This window comes from Raphanus sativus, chromosome 8 (assembly GCF_000801105.2).
Source record: "Raphanus sativus cultivar WK10039 chromosome 8, ASM80110v3, whole genome shotgun sequence".
In the NCBI taxonomy this organism is placed as follows: Eukaryota; Viridiplantae; Streptophyta; class Magnoliopsida; order Brassicales; family Brassicaceae; genus Raphanus; species Raphanus sativus.
Genome location: NC_079518.1, coordinates 7885468 through 7912912, shown reverse-complemented (window position 1 = coordinate 7912912; position 27445 = coordinate 7885468). Strand labels below are relative to the sequence as shown.

At 32.1% G+C, this 27445-nt stretch overlaps 5 protein-coding genes across 8 annotated transcripts; 4 read left to right on the top strand and 1 right to left on the bottom strand.

Moving 5' to 3' along the window:
* The first annotated feature begins 134 nt into the window (after positions 1–134).
* LOC108822440 (transcription factor BEE 2) lies at positions 135–1682 on the top strand. 4 transcript variants are annotated; one of them, XM_018595514.2, is made up of 5 exons: positions 135–507; positions 609–794; positions 879–1085; positions 1168–1302; positions 1397–1682. In XM_018595514.2, exons 1-5 carry the CDS (start codon positions 238–240, stop codon positions 1490–1492), a joined length of 894 nt encoding a protein of 297 aa, XP_018451016.1. In that variant the 5' UTR covers positions 135–237; the 3' UTR covers positions 1493–1682. The 4 variants fall into 4 exon arrangements, with proteins under 4 accessions (XP_018451016.1, XP_018451015.1, XP_018451014.1 ...); XM_018595513.2 differs by having other exon boundaries at positions 1394–1682; XM_018595512.2 differs by having other exon boundaries at positions 136–507; positions 1162–1302.
* On the bottom strand, positions 1649–5060 carry LOC108822439 (U-box domain-containing protein 5). Its single transcript, XM_018595510.2, has 5 exons — positions 4531–5060; positions 4337–4410; positions 4062–4247; positions 3863–3970; positions 1649–3774 (listed from the first exon to the last, which is right to left on the bottom strand). The coding sequence occupies exons 2-5, from the start codon at positions 4385–4387 to the stop codon at positions 1873–1875; spliced, it is 2247 nt and encodes a 748-aa protein (XP_018451012.1). The 5' UTR covers positions 4388–4410; positions 4531–5060; the 3' UTR covers positions 1649–1872.
* An 8318-nt stretch (positions 5061–13378) lies between these two features.
* On the top strand, positions 13379–13796 carry LOC108819874 (uncharacterized). Its single transcript, XM_018592895.1, is given in 2 exon segments — positions 13379–13528; positions 13530–13796. Coding segments are annotated over 2 exon segments (417 nt in total).
* A 1598-nt stretch (positions 13797–15394) lies between these two features.
* On the top strand, positions 15395–16529 carry LOC108822438 (protein RADIALIS-like 3). Its single transcript, XM_018595509.2, has 2 exons — positions 15395–15799; positions 16374–16529. The coding sequence occupies exon 1, from the start codon at positions 15536–15538 to the stop codon at positions 15773–15775; it is 240 nt and encodes a 79-aa protein (XP_018451011.1). The 5' UTR covers positions 15395–15535; the 3' UTR covers positions 15776–15799; positions 16374–16529.
* Positions 16530–24790: 8261 nt separating this feature from the next.
* On the top strand, positions 24791–26914 carry LOC108821566 (embryonic protein DC-8). The gene is made up of 2 exons (XM_018594569.2): positions 24791–25096; positions 25320–26914. Exons 1-2 carry the CDS (start codon positions 24855–24857, stop codon positions 26446–26448), a joined length of 1371 nt encoding a protein of 456 aa, XP_018450071.2. The 5' UTR covers positions 24791–24854; the 3' UTR covers positions 26449–26914.
* The last annotated feature ends 531 nt before the right edge of the window (positions 26915–27445 follow it).

The window sequence follows — 27445 nt, the reverse complement described above, 5'->3', positions numbered from 1 at the left end:
TTCTCATCTCACTTTCTTTGTCCCCAACCTCCTCCACTTTATCAAATTTGTCACTCTCTCGCTAGATTTCGAATCTCATGTGTGTGGGTCAATGTTGCTTTCTATTTAAAGCTAAGAATAATTATATCAAATGGATTACTTTTCTCCCCACACATATAACCCAAGTCTATCTTTCTCTCTTTAGCTTTAACCCCCAAAGGAAAAGATAAGAGCTTTAAGTTTCTTTACTTTCTCTACATGGACTTGTCTGTACTTGAAAGAGTTAATTGGCTGCAACAGCAGCAAATGGTCTCACCAGACTTTTTTGAGATACTTGGCTCAGATGGGAGAGAAGAGCTCAAAAGGGTTGAGAGTTATTTGGGAAACAATAATGATGAGATGCAGGGTTTCAGACATTATGAAACTATTGATGGTTGCATCTCAAGGACAAGTAGCTTCCAAATGGAACAAGTGAAGAACAATGAAGAAAACAGAGTCATTGCCTTGCAGCCCAAGAGAAAAACAGAGGTTTGTAGCTCAATAAATCATTGATTTTTGGAGATTCGATTTTTTTTTTTTGAAACATTGGTATTAATTGCTTTTTCTTTTAATTCAACTTTTTGTTTTAGGGTAAGACAGAAAAAATAGAGAACAAAAAGAAGAAGATCAAAACAGAGGATGAAACAGAGTCAAGCATGAAAGGAAAATCAAACATGAGCAACTCAGAGACATCCTCAGAGATTCAGAAGCGAGACTACATCCATGTGAGAGCTAGACGAGGTGAAGCCACCGACAGACATAGCTTAGCAGAAAGGGTAAGAGTTGTTACAGAGATAGAAGTCAGAGAAAGTACTTTGTAGTGTTTCAGCTGAGTGATCTTTTGTGTGATACTATGGCAGGCAAGGAGAGAAAAGTTAAGCAAGAAGATGAAATGTCTTCAAGACATTGTTCCTGGATGCAACAAAGTTACTGGTAAAGCCGGTATGCTTGATGAGATCATCAACTATGTCCAATCTCTGCAGCAACAAGTCGAGTTCTTGTCTATGAAACTCTCTGTCTTAAATCCAGAGCTTGAGTTTCATATCAATGAATTATCCACTAAACAGGTGAAAAAAACTCCATCACCAAGAATTATCTGATTTTTCCACATTTATTAACTGGTTTGAGTTGAAATATATATAGTTTCAGGCATGCTTCACAGATCTTCCAGAAGCTGTCTCAAAGCAGCCAATGATGGTGGATGCAAGTTCTTTTCCATTACAGCAGCATGGATCTCTAGACTACTCTCTCATAAATTCAAACCAAACCACAATTCTTAGCTCTGTAATAATCTTCTCCCTCAAGACAAATCTTTCATTATTACTAAATTCTTGTTTCTTGTCCCTGAAGCAACGTATTTACCTTTTCTTTCCAGCAGAAAGATCAGACATCATCAAGCTGGGAAATTCACTCACAATGTCTTTACAACAACTTGAGAACCGATTCAGTTTCAAGTTTCTTCAGCCACAAGTGAAAAAAAAAACTCAGGATAGGGCTCACTGAAAAATCTGTCTTATCCATGTTATCTTTAAATTTGAACCAGAAAGACAGAGGAAACCAATCCAAAGATCTTTCAACCTATTGTGGTCAAAAAAACTTATTGTTGTACATTTGTAGTATACATATGATATGTCAAAAATACAATCTCACTTATTATTATTTGATTTACAAATTGCAAACTATTTTCCTCACAATACATCCCCTATCAAATTAAAACTACACTTGCATTAATGGGTGCCCTTTAGACTGGTATTAACATATACAAACCTAAGTCAACAAAGAGAGAACCACACAAAAAAAAATTGATAGCATCTTATAAAAAAAAGCAAGTTAAAAAAAACAGCCTAACAAAATTTATGATTTTATCTTCTTCTTCTTGAGACTGGAGAATTTGAGCCCAAAAAAGCCAGACTTCTTTGGAGATGGTGTTGTTACTATAGGCTCCTGATACGTAACTGGAGCAACAACAACCTGTGAAGTAGTTTCAACAGTTGCTTCTTCTTTTGTTGTGGAGGATTCTTCTTCTTCTTCTACTACTTCTTCAAGAGCTCTAAGCAACTCAGATGCACCAACCTTAGCTTCCTCGGTTCCATTGTTGGATATCAAGAGAAGAGATGAGTAAATGTTAAGGCCTTCTCTCACCACAAGATAACAGTACTCTATCTTCTCTACACAGAGCTGGAGGAGGATGGAGATTGCATTCTCTAGCTCCTCAGGAACATTTGAGTCGAGTAACTCAGCTATTGAAGCTAAACAACCAGGGGTTTCCGTTACACAAACCCTACCTTTCTCAGTGTTGCAGAGATTCTTAAGGATGATGATCGACTGTTTGCTGAAGACGCCTTGCTGCAAGAAATATGTGAGCTTATGGACAAAACCGAGAGAGACCATTTCCTGACAGATCTCATTGCTTGAAGAGAGGTTCTTGAGTGTGATCATAGCTTGTTCTTGAAGATGTTGCGCTCCAGACTCGGCTATCTTCAAAAGGGAAGAGAGGGAGCTTGTTGAAGTTATCTTGGAGAGACTGTTTGGGTGGTTAGAGAGAACCTCCAGTACGTTTAGAGCTTCTTCAGCTTCTAACTCAGACAAGAGAAAGATACTCAACATTTCAAACAAGTTCTTCTCCAAGCTCTCTATAGCCTTCCTGTTTCCACTGAGGAAAGTCAATAACAAATCCAATCCACTCTTTACTATGTCTCCCTCAGTGCCATTTCTTTCATGAGCATTCTTCAAGAATGTGATAAGTGGCTCAAGAAACTTACTAGGTGACACAGACCGAACAGCCCTAGAATCTTTCTCAAAAAGACTTCTTACATCTTGAACAACCTTGACCTGCGCTTCCCATGGAAGCTTAGTGAGTTCACACAAAGGCTCTATCTCCACCTCACTGTGATGAGTAGAGTCAGTGACTTCAGTTCCTGACTCAGAAGCTATCGTCTGCATTGGCATGAAGTAACCACCCTTTGACATCTTAGAGTATGATGGCGAATCAGTGGTGAAGCTAGAGCTGAAGTCCCTACTCGTGAAGCAGCTGAGGTCTGGGATATTGTACAGAGAACTTGTAAAACTAGCAATGGAGAAGTCAAGATTTTGTGAAGCGTTTGTGTGCGTCATTGCTGGATCTTGAACATCAAGACCATGCTTCTTGCACCATTTTGAGATCTGATCTTTCATCGCAACGTTGGACTGTAATGTGAAATCATCTAGTACCCTTTTTGATATAGGACATGTATCATTACCTTCATCAAACCATCTCTGAATCCACATCCTCTCAAAGGTGTGGCCTGAGGAAATGATGACAGGATCATACATCACAGTAAGAGAACGAGGGCACTTAAACTTCTCAGGAAGTGTAGCATTGTGTTCCTCAGAACACCCGGCTTCTGCAACACTAGCGCACACAGATTCATTCACTGACTGATGCTGTCTGAGAGAGGTCTCTTTGTGGTCACTCCAAATGATCTTCTCATGCTTCTTCAGGAGGTACAGAAGATACTTCAGAATCTGTCTCTTGTTCCCGTCACACTCTCCAAGTTTTGTGTAAAGCGACTTCAGGGATCTTCTCTCAATCACAATGGCTTCAGGTGTTGAAAGCTGGAGCATTAGTGCTGCAAAATGAAAACCTGTTATCTCATCAGAAGACACAGAAGAAGATGTGCTTTGTTTCATCAGTCCCCTAATAGCTTTCCCAGCTTCTTCTTCAGATGATTCTAGAGACAACTCAGTTGACCTAAGATCTTGGAGTACCTCAAGTATCTGCAAGCAACAATGATTCAGAAATTTTTCATTGAACAAAAAATAAAACACCAAACATGGTTTGGTACAAACATGGTTTGGTACAAACCTTGATAGCCAAAGCAGTAGGAACCATGGTTCGGATGTCAGCTAAGCTTTGCTCTAATAACCTTTTGGCACTACAACCTCTTTTGAGTATAGCATCTCCTGTTACTGCCTGAAGATTGAAGCAACATATTTAATCACATTAGGTCAGATAGAGTGGTAAAAAAAAAAGAACATAAAATGTGAGAGGAAGTTTGACAAACCATGTAGAGTTTACTGGATTCACTGCAGTATTGAAGAAGCAGCTTAGCTTTCTCCAGAGCTTTGTTGAGCAAACATAGAGTCTGTATCCCTGTGGTAGATCCAGGTCGAGCAGCTTCTATTTCAGGAAAGATTCTCATGACTCTATCAACTAAGTTCTTCAAGGCTAAGCACATGGAAGAATGCATCTGAAGCAGAGCAACACCAAACATGTTATTACAAGTAATAAACATTAAGGCAAAAAAAAAAATCAACATAAGAGATTCTTGGAACCAACCTGGAAGGAGTGAGGCAACTTTTCTATCCGTTGAGTAGTCTCAATTCCCATCTAAACAAGAAAGTTTCTAAATTCTGCAAGTTTGAAAAACATATAGAGGTTTTTTTTTAGGACAAGCTCTCAAGAAAAGACAAGAAACTTCATTACAGGTAACCAAACCAAAGCGGAGATAGTTGTAAGAAAGTTTAACTTACCCTAAGATCTCAGCTTATCCTTCTCCACAATCACAAACAGTTGCAAAGCCCTAGAACATAAAGCTGAAGACTTTCCTTGCAGAGCCACCGTGAATCAGAAAGAGAAACAAGAAGTGATGATAGAAAGCTAAAACTTCAGCTAAGACCTTGAGCATAACTCCTCTGCTAATCAACTTAAACAGAAACTCTCTGTTTTTTCCGGGAAACAAAGACCAACTTTTTCTTGGTGGGTCAAAAAAAAGATTCAGTCTTTCGTGGTTAGTTCGTGCAAAGATCGCTAGAGGGTTGAATAAAAGGTACGAACTTTGGAGAGCAGGGAAGGAGACGAGAGGTCAGGGAAAAGCAGAGAGGAAAAAAAAACAGAGTGCTAAAGTGTTAAAGTAACAGCCTTTGGTGAATGACAGTCGATTTTATATCGTTGAGCTTGCAAATTAGAAAAGGCTAATAATCGAGCTGTGACGGATTCTACGTGACCGCGTGTTTGGTTTCAAAGGGGTTTTTGGTGGTTACATCATAAGAGTGCCGTGTCAAGCGCAGACTAAATTGAAAGGACGAGGTCTTAATGGTGCTCGTAATGGTCAGGTCAATACACATGCAAACAATTTATATTTTTAGTAATTCTTTCACAACTTTTTTTAAAGTTCTTTTTTTCTTTCTCTTTAAAGAAAAGATTCTTTAATAAAACTAAAGTATTCCTTCCTTTTCTGTTTTTTCTTCTCTTTAAAAATGTTATCGTGTTCGAAGTTTGTTAAAGTAATGATTTTAACCATTCTTTCTAATAGACTGATAGTGATGTAACTAAGATTGTTTTATTCTAGTTTTATCGATATATTGATCTATGGTGTCTAATGGTGTTTTACGTAAAATTTCGATCACTTTTACGGTTTTAACTTTTTCATGGTGAAAGAAATTAAGTAACCATGTACACATCTATAGTGCCGAATATAACTTTTGTTTATTAAAAAAAAAACTTTCGTTTATCAAATTTCAATATGCACATACAGATACAGGGGGGAATCCAGAACAACTTTTGTGGGGTCAATTATGTAGGTAAAGTTTTGGTAAATACAAAAGATCATATATAGGTGTCACAGAGGAGATTTGAACCAAAGTTTGTGGGTTCAGTGATACAACTTTCATTATATTATATATTTATTATGTTATTTCATATAATATTTTTATACCAAATTTTATATTATTTACATGAATATAATCTCATATTTATCAAAATAATACAGGTTTATCAATTAATTTAGTAAATTTGATGGAATAACCTGTGAAATCTTATTATTTATATATGGATTTCATATACAAAATTATTTTATTATTTTAATTTTTATTAATAAATAATAAATACTTATATGAAATTATTAAAAAGTGAGACACCTTATTAATCATAATTAACTTTGTTATAATAAAATGAAAATGATGGAAATTTTTGATGTTGATCATCTTTAAATATATGTATAACATGTACTTGGTTCCAAATTACGATTTATGATTTATCTAAAAAGCTATTATAAACTAATACATACCGCTTATGTGATACATGCTAAAAATGTGATACAACTTATCTGTTCTAGCTCATGTGAAGCTTGGCCAGCTTGGCCAATATAACATTCCAACTACCGGTTAACTCATATTTTGTTTAGTTTATTTACTGTATAAAATGAACCAGCTAAATAGTGAAGCTAAAAATGAATTAGAAATTTAGAAATGTTGATTTAAGACTGATGTATGATTTTAATTGTATATATAACGGACATGTTGAATAGTCAATATAATCATGTATTATAAATGATAGTCAGAACCGGTTAAATATGATTATGTTTTTTATTAAATGTATAAACTGAACCGGTTGAAGATGACTATTATTTAGAAAATGTTAGATTCGATATAAGCATAATTTTTAAATTTAGATATACGAAGTGATATATGAATTATTAGTGATACAAAAATCAATGTTGATTAACCGAACTGTATTTTTAGGCCTAGGCAGTTGTTAAAGTAATGAATATTTTTTTATCATCAATAGCAACGAGTATTATGGAGTAATATAGTAAGACAAAAAACATTAGTAAGAAATAAATAACATATAACATTAGGGGTCTATTTTTATTTTTTTAGAAAAAAATATCACACATGAAAAAAGATTATAATTTCGATTTTAGTAAAATACATAATCAATGTAAATTATCGAATACAGTTTACAAATTTAATTTTATGAAATATTTGTGATGTTAAGTGACTTCATAAGTTATGTGGATCCTGTACATTGAAATTCTTTTTATTAATCAAGTATATCCGTCGGATCGAGATCTAAGTAACTAATTTGAGACTCATTCACAGATGAAAGACAAGTCCGATTGCTCTATGGAGGAACTATAGATCCATGTCATCTAACCACGTAAAAGATTAACAATTTTTCACTTGAGAAAAATCGACCAACAAGACATTTCTCATCCCGAAGAAATTCCTTTTTCTAACATGAACTATTCAAAAAGCATCTACGCGTCAATCTCTAGTAGAAACAAGATGCAGCGCTTTTGGTGTTCTTTTCTTTGCTAAAATTTTGGAGCTTCGGTGTTACTAACTTACTATTGTGAAATATTTTGGTGTATTTTTTATTTGGCAACAAAATTACAATTTTCAAAAGTTTGAAGTCAATCCGAAGTTTTATGGAAAATATAGACTCCAACCTGGAAATCTTCCAGAATCTAAAAATGTTAATTTGTTCAAATACCCTTTATGAAAAATTTAAATATAGATAACATATAAGAGTGTGTGGGATATAATATACTTCCTTGTGACCACAACCTTCGCAAACGCATATTATCAATATTTGGGTAAGACTTGTCGTCGCAACCCGTTGACTGGTCCACCTTTTATTCTTCCTCCAATAGCTAAATGCATAATCTAAACTATTTTTTCCTAAATAGATTTATGTGATGAATGGTGAACCAAAAAAAAGAGAAGATTTATGTGATGAATAGCTTATGGTATTTTATGTTGACAAAAAAACGAAAAAAGATTATGATATATTGTGATCGCCTCTTTATACTAGCATAGTACCCTAGAGTTGAATAAGTAATGATTATATATTTATATTGTAGGGAACTTATAAAAAAAAACTTATGAATAACTAGTTAAAATAAAAAAACTTATGAATAACTGGGTTTATCAGATAAACTTAATTTACGTAGATTTGATGATATACTCCCTCTGTTTCTATAAGATCCATGTTTTAGATTTTTCACACTTATTAAGAAAAACATAAAATTTTAGTTACCAATGCATTGTTTTTATTAATTAACAATTCCCCAAAATTTTGAACCAATAAGATTTTAATAAATACAATTATATTTTTGGAAATATACAATTTTTCATTAATTAATGTCTTGAAAATGTAGAAAATGTATCTTTTTGAAACAAATTTTTTTTCTAAAACATGAATCTTTTAAAAACAGAGGGAGTAGTATTTACATTATACAGTGAATATTATTGTCAGTAGTTGGTAACAGAAATCATGGATTTACAAATTTTTCTTTTTGAAGTTAAGTAAGTATGGCTGTTGTTTGTTTTAAAACTGATAAAGTTGTGTCGTAAAATGGACATAACATCAATGTCCTAATGTGTCCTAATGTGAAATGCATAAATGCTCCTTAATGGCCAAAGCAAAGAACAAGAATTCGTTATCTGATGTAACCTGTTTGATGGCTCTGACCTAAAGTTGTCCTACCAAAAAAAAATGGATTTTCCAAATCGAATTTTAATCCACATCATGATTAATGTGGTCGAGAAGAGATTGATTACGAAGAAGAATAAAACATAAATACGGTATAATAGTTATTTAAGTAAATTCTAAGTCTAGTCAACGATTTGGTATAGTTATGTTTGCCCTAAGTATATAATATGATTGGCTCCACCTACTCATTGACAAGCAACAACTGCTCATTGCTTAATTAACTCATTGCTAAACGCTTTGGAGAATAAATCAACTTAATCTTTGGGATTATTTTCTCCCGTATGACAATCAATACGTACCTTTTTAGCTTTTTGTGTTGGTATGGCGGCACACGGTTAGAGTTGGTGATAGACAAAAGCACTGAATAGATCCAAAGGTAGCTGAAAGTACATATTAACGCGGAAGTTCCTTTTGTAGAGACAAGTTTTATATTTTCTGTTTATACGTAAACAGAAGTCAAGAAGAGGCACCAACCAATTAAGAAAGATGTGGATATTGAGCAGAAAAAAAAGAGAGGCTAATTCGGTAGGACAATGGCCATGACAAGTTAACGATAAATGGGCCTCAAGCCAACTTAAAGTATTCAGTGACAAGAAAAAAAAAAGCCAACTTAAAGTAATAAGCTGTGTGAATAATCTAAGCCCGTGTAAAATATACGATAGAGATACAGTACTATCAACTCCAATACCATTAGGCGGAAAACGGGCCTATTTCAACACGAATTCGCATCGTGCTTTTTCCTTCACAGACATTGTAATAATATGTGTTCATCATAAATTTTAAAAAATTCAAAAGCTTTACATAAATTCTCAAAATCGTATCTATATATGTTTACAGTTAAAAATATTAGTCAACCATTAATTTATCAAAACGACGTCGTTTTAAATAAATCTAAAAAATTAATAATATACTACCTACAAAGCTGGAACTCAAGCATTGAAACACATCAACGCACATTTTAACCAGCAGATTAAAGTAATTTTATTTTAATAGTGGTAAAAACATTAACTTATATAGATATATGTTTTGATTTTATCAAATAAATCTTATCAATTTATTTATTGTTTTAATCTTATCAAATAAATATATAATTATTTATGTTTTTAATAAATTTAACTTAACCTTAATTTATAAATTTAAATGAATTACTATTTATTTAAATATCTAAATTTTTATTATTAAAAATAAAATAAATTTAAATTAACTTCTTCCTCTTCGTTTTCGATCATAGAAAAAAGTCTCGACTGTCTTTGGCACGTCTGCGCGTGTGCGGCCACCGGAGGGCCTTTCTCTCCCTCAGCTTCTCCTTTGCTCTTTGCTGGTTGCCGGCTCCCCGTTATCTCGCCGATATGCTCGTGGATCTGCGGTTGGGTCACGCTCTGATGGAAAGACGCGTGCGAGTTCTTTGAAATCGGGTCATTTCTGCTTATGGTGGTTCCACGACGAGGCTACGAGGCGGTTTTCACTGTGATTGGTCGGATAGGACTTCGTCGGAGTAAATCGATTTTACCCTTTATTCTCTCCCGAAATTTTCTGTCGTGGTGGTTGGTACTGGTAGGTGTGCCTTTGAGTCTCTGTCTGGTACGGGGCTCGAAAGTGTTTCTTTTCGACTATGGTGGTTGGTTCTTAGGGTCTCTATGGCGTCGGCGTGGTCCTTCTCTATCTTCCCATCGTCAGGTGAACTCTGGTGCTTCATCAGATTGGAGGAGGGCTTTGGGGCAGAGACACACAGTAGGTGATGGTTTTTCACTCCAGTTTGGCCCGTGTGTTTGATTATGTTGTTTCGAGCAAGTTCATCGTCTATGGTCGCTTGTGAATGATATGCTTGACCACTTCACTTCAGAACCCTCTACATGGCTTTTGTTCTAGCTATACCTTGCTTTGGCTGATGCCAATCGCTTGGTCTGTCTCGTCCGTTCAGTACTCGATCCTTCTCCATTGACACCGGACTCGGATCCTCTCACTATGGTTATTGCTTTTGGTTCTCAAAGGTAACAAAAGGCGAGGCGGTGCTCGGGTCGTCATTCCCGCCTCAGTGACTCCTTTTGGTCTAATCCACTTCACAGGACCGCATTTGCTTGAGAAGCTCGTGTGGTGGTGCGATTGACTTGCCATTTAGGCGTTGAGACAAGTTAGAATGAGAGTGGTGGTGCTTCCAGTCCGATTTTTGTGCAGGTGGGTAGACGGTGATAGCAAACACTTTGCTTGTTTGGGACGGGATTCTCACGTCGGTGGCGTGACATACTGACCGATTTTGGTGGCATTGCAAGGTCTTGTGGTAAATATTTGGATTTCTCCCGTACAGTCGTCTTGCGCTTCATAGAGAGAGAACGTTATGAGTTTTGTGGAGTTCATCGGAAACTAGCTACCCCGAAAACGTCAAGCAAACTCCCGGCATCCCCGAGACAACAAGGAGAACCTCATTTTCCCGAGAACAGCAACCGATATCAAAGTTTTTCGAAAAACAAACTAGCGGAATGTGCTGAGTTTAATGGGCGTGCGAGGTTAGAGTTGTAATATTTAGATTTTGATACTTTTGTAACTGTATCTGATTCCCGATTTTTATGTCTACAGAGTTAAATTTACTAATTAAATTTGAATTTGGATTTGAATTTTTGATAATATTACAATATATCTAAATTAGTTGTTTGACTTTAAATATTTCATTTGTAATATTACCATTTTTAATAGTATTATAATATATTTTAATTTGACTTTATATGTTTATTTTTAATAATACTAAAATTAAATATTTAAATCAACAGTAATTAATTTCAGTTTATAAAATAAAGATTCGGAAAATTTATTAAAAACATAAATAATTATAGATATATTTGATAAAACTAAAATTATAAAAAATTGATAGTATTTATTTGATAAAATCAAAACATATATATATAATTTAACATGTACACTACTAATACAAGAAATTACTCTAGTCTTGTGGTTAAGGTGTTCACTTATGTGTTTTAGTACTCAAGTTTGAGTCCAGTCATGACCAAATTTTTAAATTTTTTAGATTTATCTAAAAATTCGTTTTGATAAATTAACGGTTGACTAACATCTTTGACGATTTAGACACGATTTTGAATGTTTCTATATAATTTTTGAAATTTCATAATAAAATATGCACTATGCATAAAATTCGTGTTGAAAATTTGAAATAAGCGTTTTTTCTATCATTGGGCAGTTATACTAAATTACTAATCCAGTTGAATAAAATGATTGGCGCTTATACTTTTACTTACAGTATTGCAGCAGCCAAAATAGTCTTCTCCGGACAATTCCGTGCTGTGTCAGGATGCAAATTGAATGATTTTTTATCCTCGAAAACAAAAGTTAAGGTTCTGATGTTTATGATATGATGACATCAAAATATCTTGATTCGGGAACATGCATGGTAATAAAATAAGTGGATATTCCAATTGCACTTGGAGCCTCCATACTAACGCCAACATGAGAGTTCTTTATATTTAACTCAGAGACGAAGTAGCAATACAAAGTAGTAAAGAAATGTTACGATAGAGCATCTTCGAAACGTCAAAATGTGGTCCACTTCAAAGGGATCAGGTGAGATCAGAATCTAATCAAATAAAGAAGTAATGAGAATTTGTCCCCCCTCTAGACGGAGACAAGTGACAATATTATTTTTTATGTCAAGTCCGATCATAAATTAGGATTTGGATATCAAATCCGAACTCAACAAAACGTTGAAGAGATCAAATTAAATCGGCTGGTGATCACTTTTTGAAGTATTAGCGACGTTCTGAAGACTATAAACAGGGTTTACGTTGTTTAACTTCGGTAAAAAATGATCGATGTAGCTCCCATAATAACTAAAAATACAATAAATTGTGTGTAACTTTATTATTATTGTTCATCATTTCCTGAGGATCGATATTTTGATCCAAACCCTAACATTTAGCTCATTGGTCCACTATAATAAATCAAAGACAATCGTTCGATTTGTTAAAGACATTTGCCTATACTAATGTCTAGTACGCAGAATAATTTTTTTTTTTTTTTTTGACAAAAACGTAGTCAAAATCTATCTAAAAGCTAACGACGTTTAACCGATCATATAAGACTTGCTCTACCATAAAATTACATGACCGGTCAAGGCCATCGTACTCTCAACAGATTTTGAGTACAAATTTGCCTAAAAATAGTCAAGAGATAAAAAGAGATTTTTTTTTTTTGTAATTTCAAACCGATTGCCGTAGGCTTCTATAGCCCGACATTGGTTTTTATTCATTTTGCTTTTTTTTTCTTTTTTTTTTCTTCTATCCATTTGATTTTTTGATTGTCAATTTATTATCTGACGAAGTCTGTGATTATTCTTTTGTGTGTGTTTTCCAATGGATTTGAAAAAATAAAAATTTTATCTTAATTGAACTGTTTAGAAAAAGTAGTTGACAAATCTAGAAGCGGATGATGGTTACGGTTTTTACTGGTTTCAATTATTATTGATAGTTCTTCGTTTAATGGTGATTGAGTTATTGCTGTAAATAATGGTTCCTCCAAAATATAACATGAAATTATAACTAATTGATTGTTTGGAACAATAATTTCTTTGATTTTGTTATTATCAATAAAGTATATAAAAATTTGTCTTGTATTGTAGCTCTTACTAAAGCAATAAAAAGATACTGGTAACTATTACTAATACCAATTCAGTGTGAAGCATGTTTTTAGATTAACGTGAAGATTATCTTTCATGAGATTCACTATTTAAAAAGCAAATATTAAATTTTTATATAAAAAATGTTATTCATTTATACGCAAATTATAAATGTTAGTTTAATTTAGATCCTTACTAGTGTATCATTTTTGTATATTTGTTGTTATAGTTTTTATTGTTTAGAATAATTTGCCTAGAAAATTTAATAATACAGTCCTGCTGAATTTTTTTTTGCCTCATAATCAAATGTCAAGACCAGAATGAAGATACAAAAAAAAAAATCGAAGCTTATTCTTGTGATATTAAGTTGACCACGTCTTTAAAAAATAATTGGTAGTCGACGTTAGTAATGGCAGAATAACTAATATGAGTGATTGTTTGCCTTAAGAAATGAAGCGTAGAAGTGAAGGTACGGGTCCAAAATGGAAGAGTCTAAAATAATATTCCAAGAAGACAAGTTGTTGAGTGGGCAAGCGAAGTTGGAAGGAGATGAGTATCTGCTGAAAGAATGTTTTATCACAAACCTTAGAATAGAGACCAAAGAGTACTACGAGAAAAGATATTTTATAAACTTTCTTGGACAAGAAATACAGTCCATATCTTCATCTTTTTGCTATTATACATTTATAATAACAGGTAAAATAGGAAGACAAAAAACCCCAATATGGATACAATAGATAGAAACACAGTGAGTGGAGAGGAATAAGAGAAGTTAAACAATCTCCAAAACAAAGGAGGCGTAAGAAAGGCGCAGATGTCGTCGATAGAATTTATCGACGAGATCTTCCCAAGATTTGGAATATGTCTACTTGCATTACCACCCACATGATAAAAATATAAACAAGAACACCTGAATATCTTCGAAAAGGTGCTGCTTTTTTTTCTCATCAACCTGGTTAATGCATAACTTCTGTTAGTAAGTATATGTTTCCTCTATATTTTAGAATATTTATGACTAAATAAAAAATGTTGAAATATTTTGATGAAGAAACTATAAGAAATTGTGTTGCTGTGGTTTTGTATCTTCGTATCTTTTTCTTATTACTCTATTTCATAACCGTTGCAGGGAATAATTTGATCTATTTTTTGTTTTACAGAATTTATGTAAACAGTTTCTTAAACAAATTTATTGCGGTTGGAAATTTTATCTAAAGGGTTGTTAGTGATTGTTAGAATTTTGAAGATCTAGTGTTATTAGTTTATAGATTCTCACATTCCTAATACAATCTAGTGTTATTGGACTGATGATTTTGTAATTCTATACGAAATCCTTGGCTATTAAAAAATTAGATTTTTATGATTCTATAAATATATTAAAGTTAGTGTTATTGGAAGTTATATTCTATCCATTCTATGCTTTACAGTTTTGTATCTACGTTTTTGAATAAAAATGGGAAAACAAATGAAATTTCTTACAAAATGAGTGGTCTGCAAGACTGCAAGAAAAGTAGTTGTTCAAGTTAAGTTAGGTTAAAATTCAACCAATCTTCTTACCCCGTTGTTAAAAAAGAAGGGCAAAGCAAAGATTCTTAAATGAAAAGATTAATATTTGACTGGTTCGATGACGATAGCAAAGATTCTTATGGTTTCGCACAATGTTTTTGTGGTCAGGGTCCAAGAGAAACATGTTTTGGAGCCATAATCTCTCATTATTACGCCAATTAACATCTTAATTAGTATTAGATTGCACTCTAATATTTGTCCTCTCATTGGAGGAATATAATTAAGGCAAAAAGCTATTAAGAGCATCATGAAATATATGTATAAAGTGTTTTATATTCACTACTACGACCTGCACGGGTCTGTGTCCTCTCAACAGATGCTCCACACGAGCCAATATGTAATAGAGATCACTCAGATGACTACATTACCAAATTTGTTATAAGAGCCATGAGACAAGAATGGCAAGAATCCATGGAAGAAGTGAGATGGTGTTTCTATTATGACTATGCATGACTTCGACTATAATGAAAAGACAAATCACTAGACCAGTGAACACATAGAGAACCTATCAATCATATAAAAGACTTTTTCAATCAAAATAGATGGAAATCACAAGAAAGCATCCAACATAATCTAACAATCTCATGTGTTTTAAATAAGCATCGGATACTACAATCTAATGATGATAAGATCTCTAGATCACATCAAAGGCCTTAAAGAGGTAAGAGAAGGTCTCAAAACATGGTTACTGCATGCCAGTCTGCTATACGGATTGTAGCAAGTAACAAAGGAAGGAAGCCTCTAATATTTTCATTCCTATTGGGCAAGGAATCTCAGGTTCCATTGGATATTTGGATTGTTTCACAATTGTGTACCTTCTCTAAGACTTTATGTGGTTGCTAAAACAAATAGCACTCTTAAAGTATATATTCGTCCAACTGGCTTAACCCCACAACATGCTTTTTTTCTTCCTACATATAGGGAGCTTCTCACTCTCTCAAGTAACCAAATCAACTCCTTTCTTCATCAACTCATACATACATCTATCTTCCTTCTTTAACCCTCCAAAGAAATCAGATTCCCATTTTAAACTCTTTTTCAATCTTGTACTCTCAGTACTCATACTTATTCTCTGAATGGCCTCCAACTCCATGAGTTCTAACGCTTCTTGGACACGTAAGGAGAACAAACTTTTTGAAAGGGCTTTGGCTATATATGACCAGGACACTCCTGACCGTTGGCATAACGTTGCTAGAGCAGTTGGTGGAAAATCAGCTGAAGAAGTAAGGCGACACTACGAGCTACTCATTAGGGATGTCAATGACATTGAGTCAGGGCGTTATCCGCAGCCTACTTACCGTTCAAATGGAAACTGAAAGCATTTACGCTACTCAAAAAAGGTGCAGATCACAACTCTTAATATGCATAAGACAGCATTATCATATGAAATACGAAGCATATGCATCTCTAGTTTCTATGTGTCTATATATCTTGTTTCATTTTCTACCTAGATCTGCTTATTCAGACCAACCATGCAAGAAAAAGGAAAAAAAAATCTTAATGATCTAATAGTACACACAACTTTTTATTTGTTTCCCATTTCTGTAAATTTTAACAACTTCTAACAGTACTGGAACCAAAAAGCAAATCCAGTAACAGAGAAATACAAAAGCAGTTTTGTCAAGCCCTTGAAATTGATCATTAGGCCATTATCTCCATGCCCCTGAGTCTTATATTCATAAGAATCCATTTTCTTGAACAACCTTCATCCAACTTTCATTTGTGTCTTTTAGCAAAGGAAAATTAAAGTCCCACATGATGATAGCATGTTCCATGTCTCTTTTCTTTACTTTGCAAAAATCTCCATTGCCTAAGTTGTGTAAAAATATTAGGATGCTTCCTTAATTTTACTATCTACATCTTTTTAGGCTTTTAACTTATTTTTCATATCTGGACTTTATATATGTATCGCAGGTTCCTCTGAAACCAACATGGTTCCATACCAGAAACAAACAGAGAGCATCTAAACAAATTATGAGATATCAATGTATTTACTTCTATTTGTGTAATTGTGTTATATATATGACTATGTAAGAATCGTCTACTTTCATGCTAATATGTATCAATCAATGTGGATGACAAAAAAAAAAATGTATCAATCAATGTGAGTTCCATATGATCAAACTAGTTCGCCAGAACCCTATTCATAGTTACGCAAATCGTACACAATCCGAACAATATCTACTTTGCACCCACCTCGTCGTTGTGGTGCGTACTACTGCGTATGCGTAGCTCGATGATAATTTCATCAAGAGAACTTATATGTCGACGACTAGAAGTAGATCGTGATAAATAAATAAAAAAGAGTAGAGAATGTAATATATGATGGGTCGTTTGGTTCTCGTGAGAAACACGCGTCTGTATTTGTGTGGAAACCTTTTGCATGGCAGGTAATTTGAATATCGACAGGCTAACATTATCTGTAAGTCCCTTAAGGGTCCCTAAGAAGGGGAGAGGGCCATAAATCATCAGGACCGAGGTAAAAAGAGGAGGAAAAATCCGTAATTAAGGGATAAATAAGATGAGTCCTTGTGAGTCCTTGTACTATTCATTTGGGGACTTTCATTTGGGGACTTATTGATAATGTTGCCCACAGGCAAATCGTACAGTGATCATAATAATTATCCCCAAAATGTGTAGTGTTAGCATATAAGCATATGTTCGCAATAAAAAAAGTTGCGTACTTTTTTTTTGGTAAATTAAGTTGCGTACTTTTATAATAAAATAATAGTTGGAGAAGTGAACTTTCATACAATCTGGATTAGTGAAAATAATGTCCTAGACACTATTTGTGAATTGATTCTAAAAAAAAATTATGTAATTCAACCACATTCATTCTCAAAAAAAAATGATATGGCTTAGAGAAAACGATAACTTTTCTTAATCTTTATTATGACATGTATAAATTTATTTACGAAGTTTTATTTTTTTGGTAAGATTCTTAAAATATAACAATAACTTAGATTTATTACCATTATTGAAAATTTTATACTATTAACATAATTATAAATATATAAAATAACTTAGAATTGAAAAAATAAAATATCCAAATATTTATATTTTTAATCAACATTAAATGTAGATATATTTGTTATTTATATGTCCAAGTTATATTTTAATTCTTTAGTTGGTATGGAACTAATCAAGTTACCAAATTAATACATCTATTCATTTAATTATAATCACCATAAAATATTTTTATGGAACGGTTTTAGCCGATTCATTTAGTTAATTAATAAATTACTTTACATCACTTAAATGTAAATATAATCCATATTTTTATTGAGTTAATTAATAAATTAATTAATTATTTTAATATGTCTTAACTTAAATTAAAAAGACTAAAATTTATGCATTTAAAAATATACATATATATATATACAATATGAAATAAATAAAATTTATTTTCTACTATTTATATTTAACGAAAGCTAAAAAGAAAAAAAAATGATAAGCCAAAATAAATATAGCTTATGAAAATATTTATATTGATATTCAAAAATCTAATTTAAATAAATATCAAAATTTGATTTTTATATTATAAAATAAAATATTTTTTTAAAAAATTACTATTACTGCGCATGGCGTAGGAAACCTCATAGTTATTAGTATTCAGCTGATAATATTAATTTTTCTTTTATATGTAACTCAAGTGTCGTTCCTAAAATTTTAGTGGCTTGAAACATTATTTAACTGTGGCTTTATATTTAAGTGTTTAACAGTATTTTGAAGAAAAAAATTTAGTTAATTATATAAATGTTTGAAAAGTTAATATAAATTAATTTTAGTATTCATTAAAATTATTTTGTAAATTTAGTAGTTTGGATATGTTAAAAAATGATTTCAAACTTGAAAGGCATAAATCATTTACTTAAAAGGATGTTGACCTTAGAAATTTTGTTAAAGTATACTCCCTCTATTTAAAAAGATGTAAGTTTGAGAATTTCACACAAATATATTAAATATTGATTATTAATGTATTATTGTTTGTATTTAATAAATTCCGACAAATTTTAACCAATAGAAAAAATAAAATTATTTTTTGAAATTTACAATTTTATAAATAATATATTGATAATGTAAAAGAAATATATTATTTTGAATTAAAAAAACTCTAAAATGCGGATCTTTCTGAAGAAAGGAATATTAATTTTAGTCTAATAATATATTTTGGATTTCTTTATAATATGGTTTTAAAACCAGATGCTGTATACGTACAATAGTTAGTCCCACTTAAAGGATACAAAGAAAAAAAAAGAAATAATGGAATATAAGAGGGGAGTAAAAGATATTTGGTTGTACAACTATAAAAGAAAAGTTAGTGTAAGTATAAATGATAACAGTAATAAAATGTCAGCCTCAAAATTTATTATTCTCTCTGTTTCATAATAAGTGTCATTCTAATTTTTTTTCTGTTATACAAAAATGTTATTTTATAATTTCAATGCAAATTATACTTATTTTCAGCTGAAAATTAATTGCAAATTGCACTAATTTTATAAATAATTTTATTTATCTCAAATGATATTGGTTAGAGAAGTATAATAATTAAATTTTATAAATAATTCCGTCATTTTCTTAATCTGTGTTAAAAATGTAAAGTGACACTTATTTAGAAACGAAAAATTATAATAATAAGTGACAAAATTTGTTATGTTCATAGCAATACTCGAACACATCCGATCAGAAGTAAGTTTACAACTAATAGGTTAAGTCACTACCAAAACATAATTTAAATATGTGGCTTCCATTTTCTACTATATTTTAAAAAATTAAATACATATCTTTCCCTTTATTTTTTCTTTTCTTGATGCTTTTTAGTTTTTATTACATTCTTTTGAAACTATTCTCAAACTCTATATTTAAAGTTTAAAAGTACTTTTCTCCAAAAGTAAATCTTCAAAACTAATTTCAAAATTACTTGTATTTTATAAAAGTGGTCCTTATATTTGTCCACAACTAATATAATTCATAAAAAATTTATAAATAACTAACACATATATAAAAATATTACAGAAATATTAATTAATGAAAGCTTAAATTAAAATAAAACCAGATTATTAGTGTTGTTGTAATATTTAAATTTTTATAATAATTATGTCTTCATGTACCTTTTTAAAAGGTTTTTATTAAGTTTTTTTTGTAATATTATTGTTGTCTAATTTTACTTTTAAAATATTATAAAGCTTGTTTTAATTTTTTTATTTAATTTATGTATAAATTTTAAGTTCAAAGAAATAAGAAAATATTTAAGAATCATGTGTAATTGTAAAGATCAAAATGCAAATAAAATAAACTTCAAATTTGAAGTTTTAAGTAGTGAATATAAAGTTTCATTCTTTAAAATTTTAAATTCGTGACAAAAAAAAAATTTTGAATTTTTTTTTTGAAAAGCAAAAATCTATATATTTAAAGTTATAGAGTATCTTTTGGAGATGATGTTATAGCAAAGATTGGAGGAACATTTGTTATGCCCTTTATCAAAAAAGAAGATCTATCTCAGTTGGAGATAGTTTTGTGGTTCTGTAACAACATAGCGTTGACACTTGACATAAGAAGAACTACTAAAATGAAAAGGAGTGATAGAAAAAGTAAAAATAAAAGTGAGTAAAAGATAGACTCATAGGTTTAAAACAAAAAGTAAAAGTCAAGATGAGAGGCCCACCTTTTGTCAATTTGATCCGTCTCGAGTATTATTCGTTTGTGCCAAAAATGCAGCTATACGGTACTTATAAATATATATACTTTTCCTAAAGAAAATGTGGTATATATCGGCTTATTCTGTAATATTTAACTCATATTTTAGAGTACATGCCTTGTATATTCTACCTTTTATTTGAGCGACTTTTCTTTGAACGACCTTGTGTATTCTACCTAAGAGCATCCGCATTAGCGGATCTAAGAGGTTCATGGGCCCGAATTCTTAGGGCTAAATTAATAAAATAAAATAAAAAATGCATTTAATTTGGTGAACCGATCCTTCGGCGTGAACCTGAAGAAAAGAGTTCAAGCCACGCGTCATGTTCTCAGTCGCCTTCTCCTCCAAAAGCACCTCACCCTCTCGCCAGTCTCTCCTTCGTCATCTCCGATCTGTAAGTCACTGCAAATTTGTTTCTCCCTCCCACTGACTTGCTGGATCTCTGGTGTCTCCAATAAACTCCGGCGGAGTAAAACCCTAAATCGGCTCTTTACTTTTTTCGCCTCCGACCAAAGGGAATGAAGGTGTTCCATCTCGACCGCGAAAACACTCTCTCTGTTTCTCTCTTCTCCGATGTCACCAACTCCAAGTACTCTCTCTCTCTTCCTTGCTTCCGTACAAATACTTATGAGAATCTCTGTTTAGTTTAATCTATATTTTAGCTATAAAACCTGCTCAGAAAGCACTTGTCTCCAGTGGGGGTCTAGTTCGGTGGTCTAGATTATTGATTTATAACTGTTGTGAGTTAGGACTGGAGAACAGTTAGTTATGTCTTGAGAGAATGAGAAAAGTATCTCGGCACTAATCTGGCATCTCTGGTTTGGTGAATTGTAATAAGAATAGATATATACAAACAACTTTTCTAATATTGTTCGTTTATTGCTCCAAACTAGATTACAGAATCATTGAAACGATGTGGGATATCTCAAAGCTCTACTTACATTCTAGCTGCCTGGTTCAATGCTTCTCCCCTTGAGGTCATCATCATCATCTAAATAATTCATGTTCTTGCTTTTTTTTAGATTCTGTTTTCTTGGAGATACCAGATCCGAAAACTCGTTTCCCCCTCCTAAGCGTTACAATTATTGTATAAGTTTAGCTTAGGGAGATAAATAGACTTTGTTTCTCAAACTGGCCTTTTCAACTAATGCTTATACGCTTAGGAATATGTGTTTGTGTTTGTAGCTTACTCGGACAGAGCAAGAACGTTTGATTCTTCTTAGTGTTTCCTTCACGGCTTCAACCTCTTTGCAACCTTTTCTTTTAATGTCGTTATTGGCTTTACAAATAGTTTGGCTACGTAGGTGGACATTTAAGTTACTTTCGTTAACAATGCTCATAGATTTCACAAAGTTCTATAAACTTCAGATCGTTAATATATGTAACAGAAGTTAAGTGGGCACTGTTTTTGACTTGAGATCTTGCGTTAGGACTATAGTCTTCTACATGAAAGTTATGAACTCCAATTTCAGGTTTACCAATGGGAGAACACAATTGATAGAGGTTCATCACTATTTATGGTCCCATCATAAAATTATTAAAAAATATCTATGAACCCCAAGAGTGAGTTTACTAATGAGGATGCTCTAAGAGCACAAAATTGCGACCCATATGAACTTTTATTCATTTCAGTGATATGATTTATAGTTATAATTCGTTTGAAAGAAGAAAAATAAAGTACTATGTTTAAGAGGCGAACTTATTCAGCTAAATGGGGTGTCCTGCGACACCGTTTAAATCGTGAAAAACAATTAAATGTATGGTAGAAGTTAGAACATTATGAGGTCTGGCAATATTGGTAAAATTTGCTCAATGACCCCCCCCCCCCCCCAAGTAACCAAGATTCCATTCCCACTCATTTTTGTTGTTGATTGATTTTTTTGACCCCAGATATCGGCTCGGTTTTGGGTTTTTCTGATATTTCAGAATTCCGGTTTATAAAAATAACTATCATATTTACTTTGGTTTGGTTCGGTTTATATATCATCGGATTTTAGTTTATTCTGTTTTATCTCAAAACCATAAATTTATTTATCTTTTAAAATATTTTATGAATTTTGATTTTTATACAACATGAAGATATTTCAGTTTTTAAATAGTCTATTTTAAAAAATTTCATATTTAAAATAGTTAATAAACAATTAAGCTAATAATAATAGTATTTAGAGAATAAACATAATAAATATTAATAATCCAAAATATTATAATAACTAAATATTAGCATACATAGTTGTCAACAAAAAGGTAAAAGTTATGTTTTATTTGATTTGATAAAAATAAAACATTACTTTTAACTTAAAATAAAATATTAATATACTAAAATCAAAAATTTTAATATGAAGATCATATCAATAAAATAAATTATGTATATATTTTTAATTATCTTTTATAAATTATATATTATTAAACTACTATATTTTAGTTGATCGATTTATTTGGTTTATCTGGTTTGATCTGTTTATATACCAAATCATATTCATATCTCGCGGTTTCTTAAGAACGACATATATTCGGTATATTTGGTATTACCAAATTCAAACCATTTTCTCTATTTCAGTTCAGTTCGGTTTTAGCTGGTTTGGTGGTTTGGTTCTACTGAACTAAACCCCATATTTGGTATTACCAAATCCAAACCATTTTATCTATTTCAGTTCAGTTCGGTTTTAGCTGGTTTGGTTTTACTAAACTAAATCCCCTAATTTTTTTAGATATAGTTGATGACTTTCGGAATCAAGAAATTTATTTTATTTATAAAGAATTCTAATGAGTTTTTCATATTTAAAAATCTATAAAATTATTCTACTATGATAATTTTAAGAATCTTGAGGATATATTCAATTATGAGTTAAAATGTTAAAAAAATCCAAATCCCAATAACACTAGATTTTGATAGAATTATCTATATTATTAATTAAAACTTATGCAACTGCATTTAATAATTATTAATTAATGAATTATAAATCATTTATTTTTTAAATTATTCTCTAATCAAACTTACTATTACTTTCTAATCAATTTTTACAATAAAATTAAACAGATTTATTTAAAATGTGAAATGCAAACTTTAAATATTATATATTCATGTATATTATTATTTTATTTAACATAGAACATATAAGCTATAAATGTTTTATTAAAACATATAAACTTATTTTCAATATATGTTAAATAACTTGATGATTATTATTATTCACAAAAATATATTTGAATTACAGGAACACTAAAACGAAATTTTAATTCAATATTTTACTCTAAAATAAAATAAATTTATTTGACTTATAAAAAAACTTAGAGATATATCTCTCTATTTTACTAAAACAGAGGTGAATTTTATTTGACATAAAATATTTTATTTTAGAAAGAGAGATTTATGTGTGTACATAAACATACTAATCGGTATTTTAATTTATCAATGATACATCAAAACTTGTTACTGTAATTAAAATTTACTAATTGACAAATATGGTAACATATCATTTTTATTGGTTTAGTGTCCAATCACAATACAAATAACTAATAAATTATAGAAAATTAAATACCGTCAATCTGTTATAAATGTTATTTAGTACAAATCAAAAAGAAACATCCATATGGATGCACATCTATACGACCATTACATTTTTCTGCTGTCGAGAATTTTATATGTTTGTTTTATTAAAATAAATATTTTATGCGGATGCACGGATTAAATTCTATTAGAATCATTAAAATTCAAACTTTTTAAATAACCAATAACTATAGAATTTTAAAATTCTTACAATTAGTATAAGCTTAGATTCCACTAACACTATTTAAATGCATCCCTCACTAACTCCCTCTCACATAGTTCAAGTGACTAAAAAACTTATTACTAAAAATAAAGTACTTACAAAATTTCAAGAGACCTACTAAAAATAACCAAAAAAGAGTTACGAAATAGTGGTTGTAGACATCGTTTTATAAGGTGGATAATTGTCTATTTCAACTCTAATCTAGCTATTTCAACTTCAAGCTTTTTTGATTAGGTGAAAGTCTTGTTTAATGGGAGTAAATTTGAGAGGTTTTAATCATAGTAAATTTTGATCCGGAATACAAACTAAGTCTAAATATGTTTGTTATTAGAAATGTTTATAGTGACCAATGAAAAAACAACCATAAAATTTCGTAGTTGTGTGAGATTGACCTAGAGGTCCTAAACACGAATAAAAATGTTTCATAACACTGAACCATTGGTTCAACCTTCATATTATATAGGCAGCACAAAAAAAATATAATTTGTTGATTTGTCTTATTAAAAGATCAATAAATTTTGATTAGTTTAAATTATATATATGTACATGGATTACAGTTTTCTTAAAAATTATAAGATACTAAAATATAATTTTTTAATTCAGAAGAAAGTTTTTGGGGGTAATATTTGGAATTCGAAAGAAAAGTTGAAACTACGAATCATGACTCCGCTCCGAGTCTGGAGACACCACACCAACGTGGCAAGCCCTAACTACAAGTCAACATGTGGCAAATACACAACTCACTGGTTTCCAGCATAACCGTCTTTCCAAACGACACGTAAACATGCAATAACCACGTGTATATCAGTAACCGCCTATCTAGTGAAAGAAAAGAATAATCTCTCCTTACTATAAACCTCCATGGAGATTGGAACCAGAAGCAAACCAGTAGAAAACTAAAACAACAAATCTAGATTATAAAAAAAAATGGCAATAACAATGGAGAAGAGAACGGTAATGATGATGGTGTTTATGTTGATCGTGATTCTGGCGTGGCAGAAGGAATGCCATGGATGGGGAGCAGAAACAGCAGACGAAATGGTCAGAAATGAATCAGAGCATGCTAAAAACGCTGCTGAAACCGCCACAAACATGGCGGCTAAGGCAACTCGTGATGCCAAGGACAAAACTGCATCTTGGACTGGTTGGGTTTCTGATAAAATCTCCACGTAAGTGCATTCGATTATACTTTTTTTTGTTATTCATTGTTTTATTTGAATGAGATCATAATGTGCAGTGTTGAATCGAATAGGTTTATACAGATTTGAAAGAAAAAACGTGTAAAAGCATGCATAGTTTTTTTTGGTTCAGACGAAATTTATATGTACACATTAAATAATTAGATAATTATACAACCATACTATTGATCCGATGATTATTTCTCTGTATCAGAGGATTGGGAAGCAAGAAAGATGAAGCAAAAGAAGCGGCCGAATCTGCAAAGAACTACGCTTATGACAATGCTGGTTCCGCCTATGACAATGCAGGATACGCCAAGGAGAAGATCAGTGAGAAAATCAGTGATGCAAAGGATGTGGCCTATGACAAAGCGGTTCAAGCCAAGGATATGGCTTCCGACAAGACTGGATCAGCCTATGACAAGGCCGGTCAAGCCAAAGACATAGCATACGACAAGGCTGGTCAAGCAAAGGACATGGTTTATGATACCGCAGGATCAGCCTACGACAAAGCTAGTCAAGTCAAGGACATGGCTTACGATAAAGCAGGAGCAGCCTATGACAAAGCCGGTCAAGCCAAGGACATGGCTTACGACAAAGCAGGAGCAGCCTACGACAAGGTTGGTCAAGCCAAGGATATGGTATACGACAAAGCAGGATCAGCCTATGACAATGCCGCTCAAGCCAAGGACATGGTCTATGACAAGGCGGCTCAAGCCAAGGACAAGGCCGCCCAAGCCAAAGATATGGCCTACAACAAGGCTGGTCAAGCCAAGGATATGGTCTACAACAAGACCGGATCAGCCTATGACAAGGCAGGTGAAGCCAAAGAGATGGCCTATGACAAGGCAGGTCAAGCCAAAGATATGGCCTATGACAAGGCTGGTCAAGCCAAAGATATGACCTTCGACAAAGCAGGATCAGCCTATGACAAGGCTGGTCAAGCCAAAGATATGGCCTATGACAAAGTCGGCCAAGCCAAGGACATTGTGTATGACAAAGCTGATGATGTGATTAGAATGGCTACGGATAAGAGTGATGAAGCTAAAGACAGGTCCAAGAATGCTAAGGACGTTTCATTTGAAAAAGCTCATCATGTTAGAGAAACTGGAGGGCAAGCGATGGACTATGGTAAAGACAAAGCAGCAGGCGCGTACGGTTTAGGAAATGAAGCTGCCGGAAAATTAGAGGAGGAAATGTACAAGGTTGGGGAAAGGTATGGTGCAGCAAAAGATTCAATGTCGGAGAAGGCAAAAGAAGATTATGAGAGTGCAAAGGAGAAGGCTTCTGAGGCTACTGGAGAGCACGGTGCATATTTAAGAGACCATAGTGGTGAGCTTTAGAGCATCAATATTGGGGGGGTTTTAAGAGAGCCCTTAAGGGAGAAGGGGAGGGGACCAATGCAAAAAATGAAGAAAAAGCCCTTATTTAAGGGCTGCCCTTACACAGCCCTTAAACATTCATGACCAAAAAAAAAAAAAAAAAAAAGGAAAGATTGGGGACTTTGTGGAAGGACACCAATAATGATGGTCTTAGAACCGGATGAAGGATGGAGACTTCAGATCTTTTTCGTGAAATAAGTCTCATATACATGGAACTTCTTTGTTTTAGTTGCAAATGCATTCTGACTTAAGTTTGTACTAGATTTTGACCCGCGCTTCGAAAGCGCGGGTATTATTTTTTACTTTTATGAAATATATTATTTGTTTGTAATTATTGAACATATTTATTTTAGTAAAATTTTCTTTATAATAAATTTGACACACATAGTGTCTCTGGTAAACTATGTGTTTCTCTAACTTTGTTTTATTCCCTCTCCAATCAACATATCGAAGCGCGGATATTATTTTTTACTTTTATGAAATATATTATTTGTTTGTAATTATTGAATGTATTTATCTTAGTAAAAATTTCTTTATAATAAATTTGACATATAGAGTGTCTCTGGTAAACTATGTATTTATCTGGCTTTATTCTATTCCTTCTCAAATCAACATATTTATTTGGCTTGTTGTTAAAATAAATGATTTTAGAACGCAACTGTTTACTTTGATATTTTGTTTAAACAATGTCACATATTTCTGTATTAATTGTGTTCAATTAAATATTTACATTGTAATTTAAATTTGTATACAAATCAACATATTTGTGTAGTTTGTTATTAAAAAAATGATTTGAATCCAAATGTAAGTACTCTTATAGTGATTTTTTCAGTTCATATAATTTTTTAAAATATATTTATTTCAACTGAACCAATTAATATTTTGTTAAATTGGCCCGTGAAATATATTTTTATACATCGATATTCAAAAGATCTGGTAACTAACGATACTCAAAAGA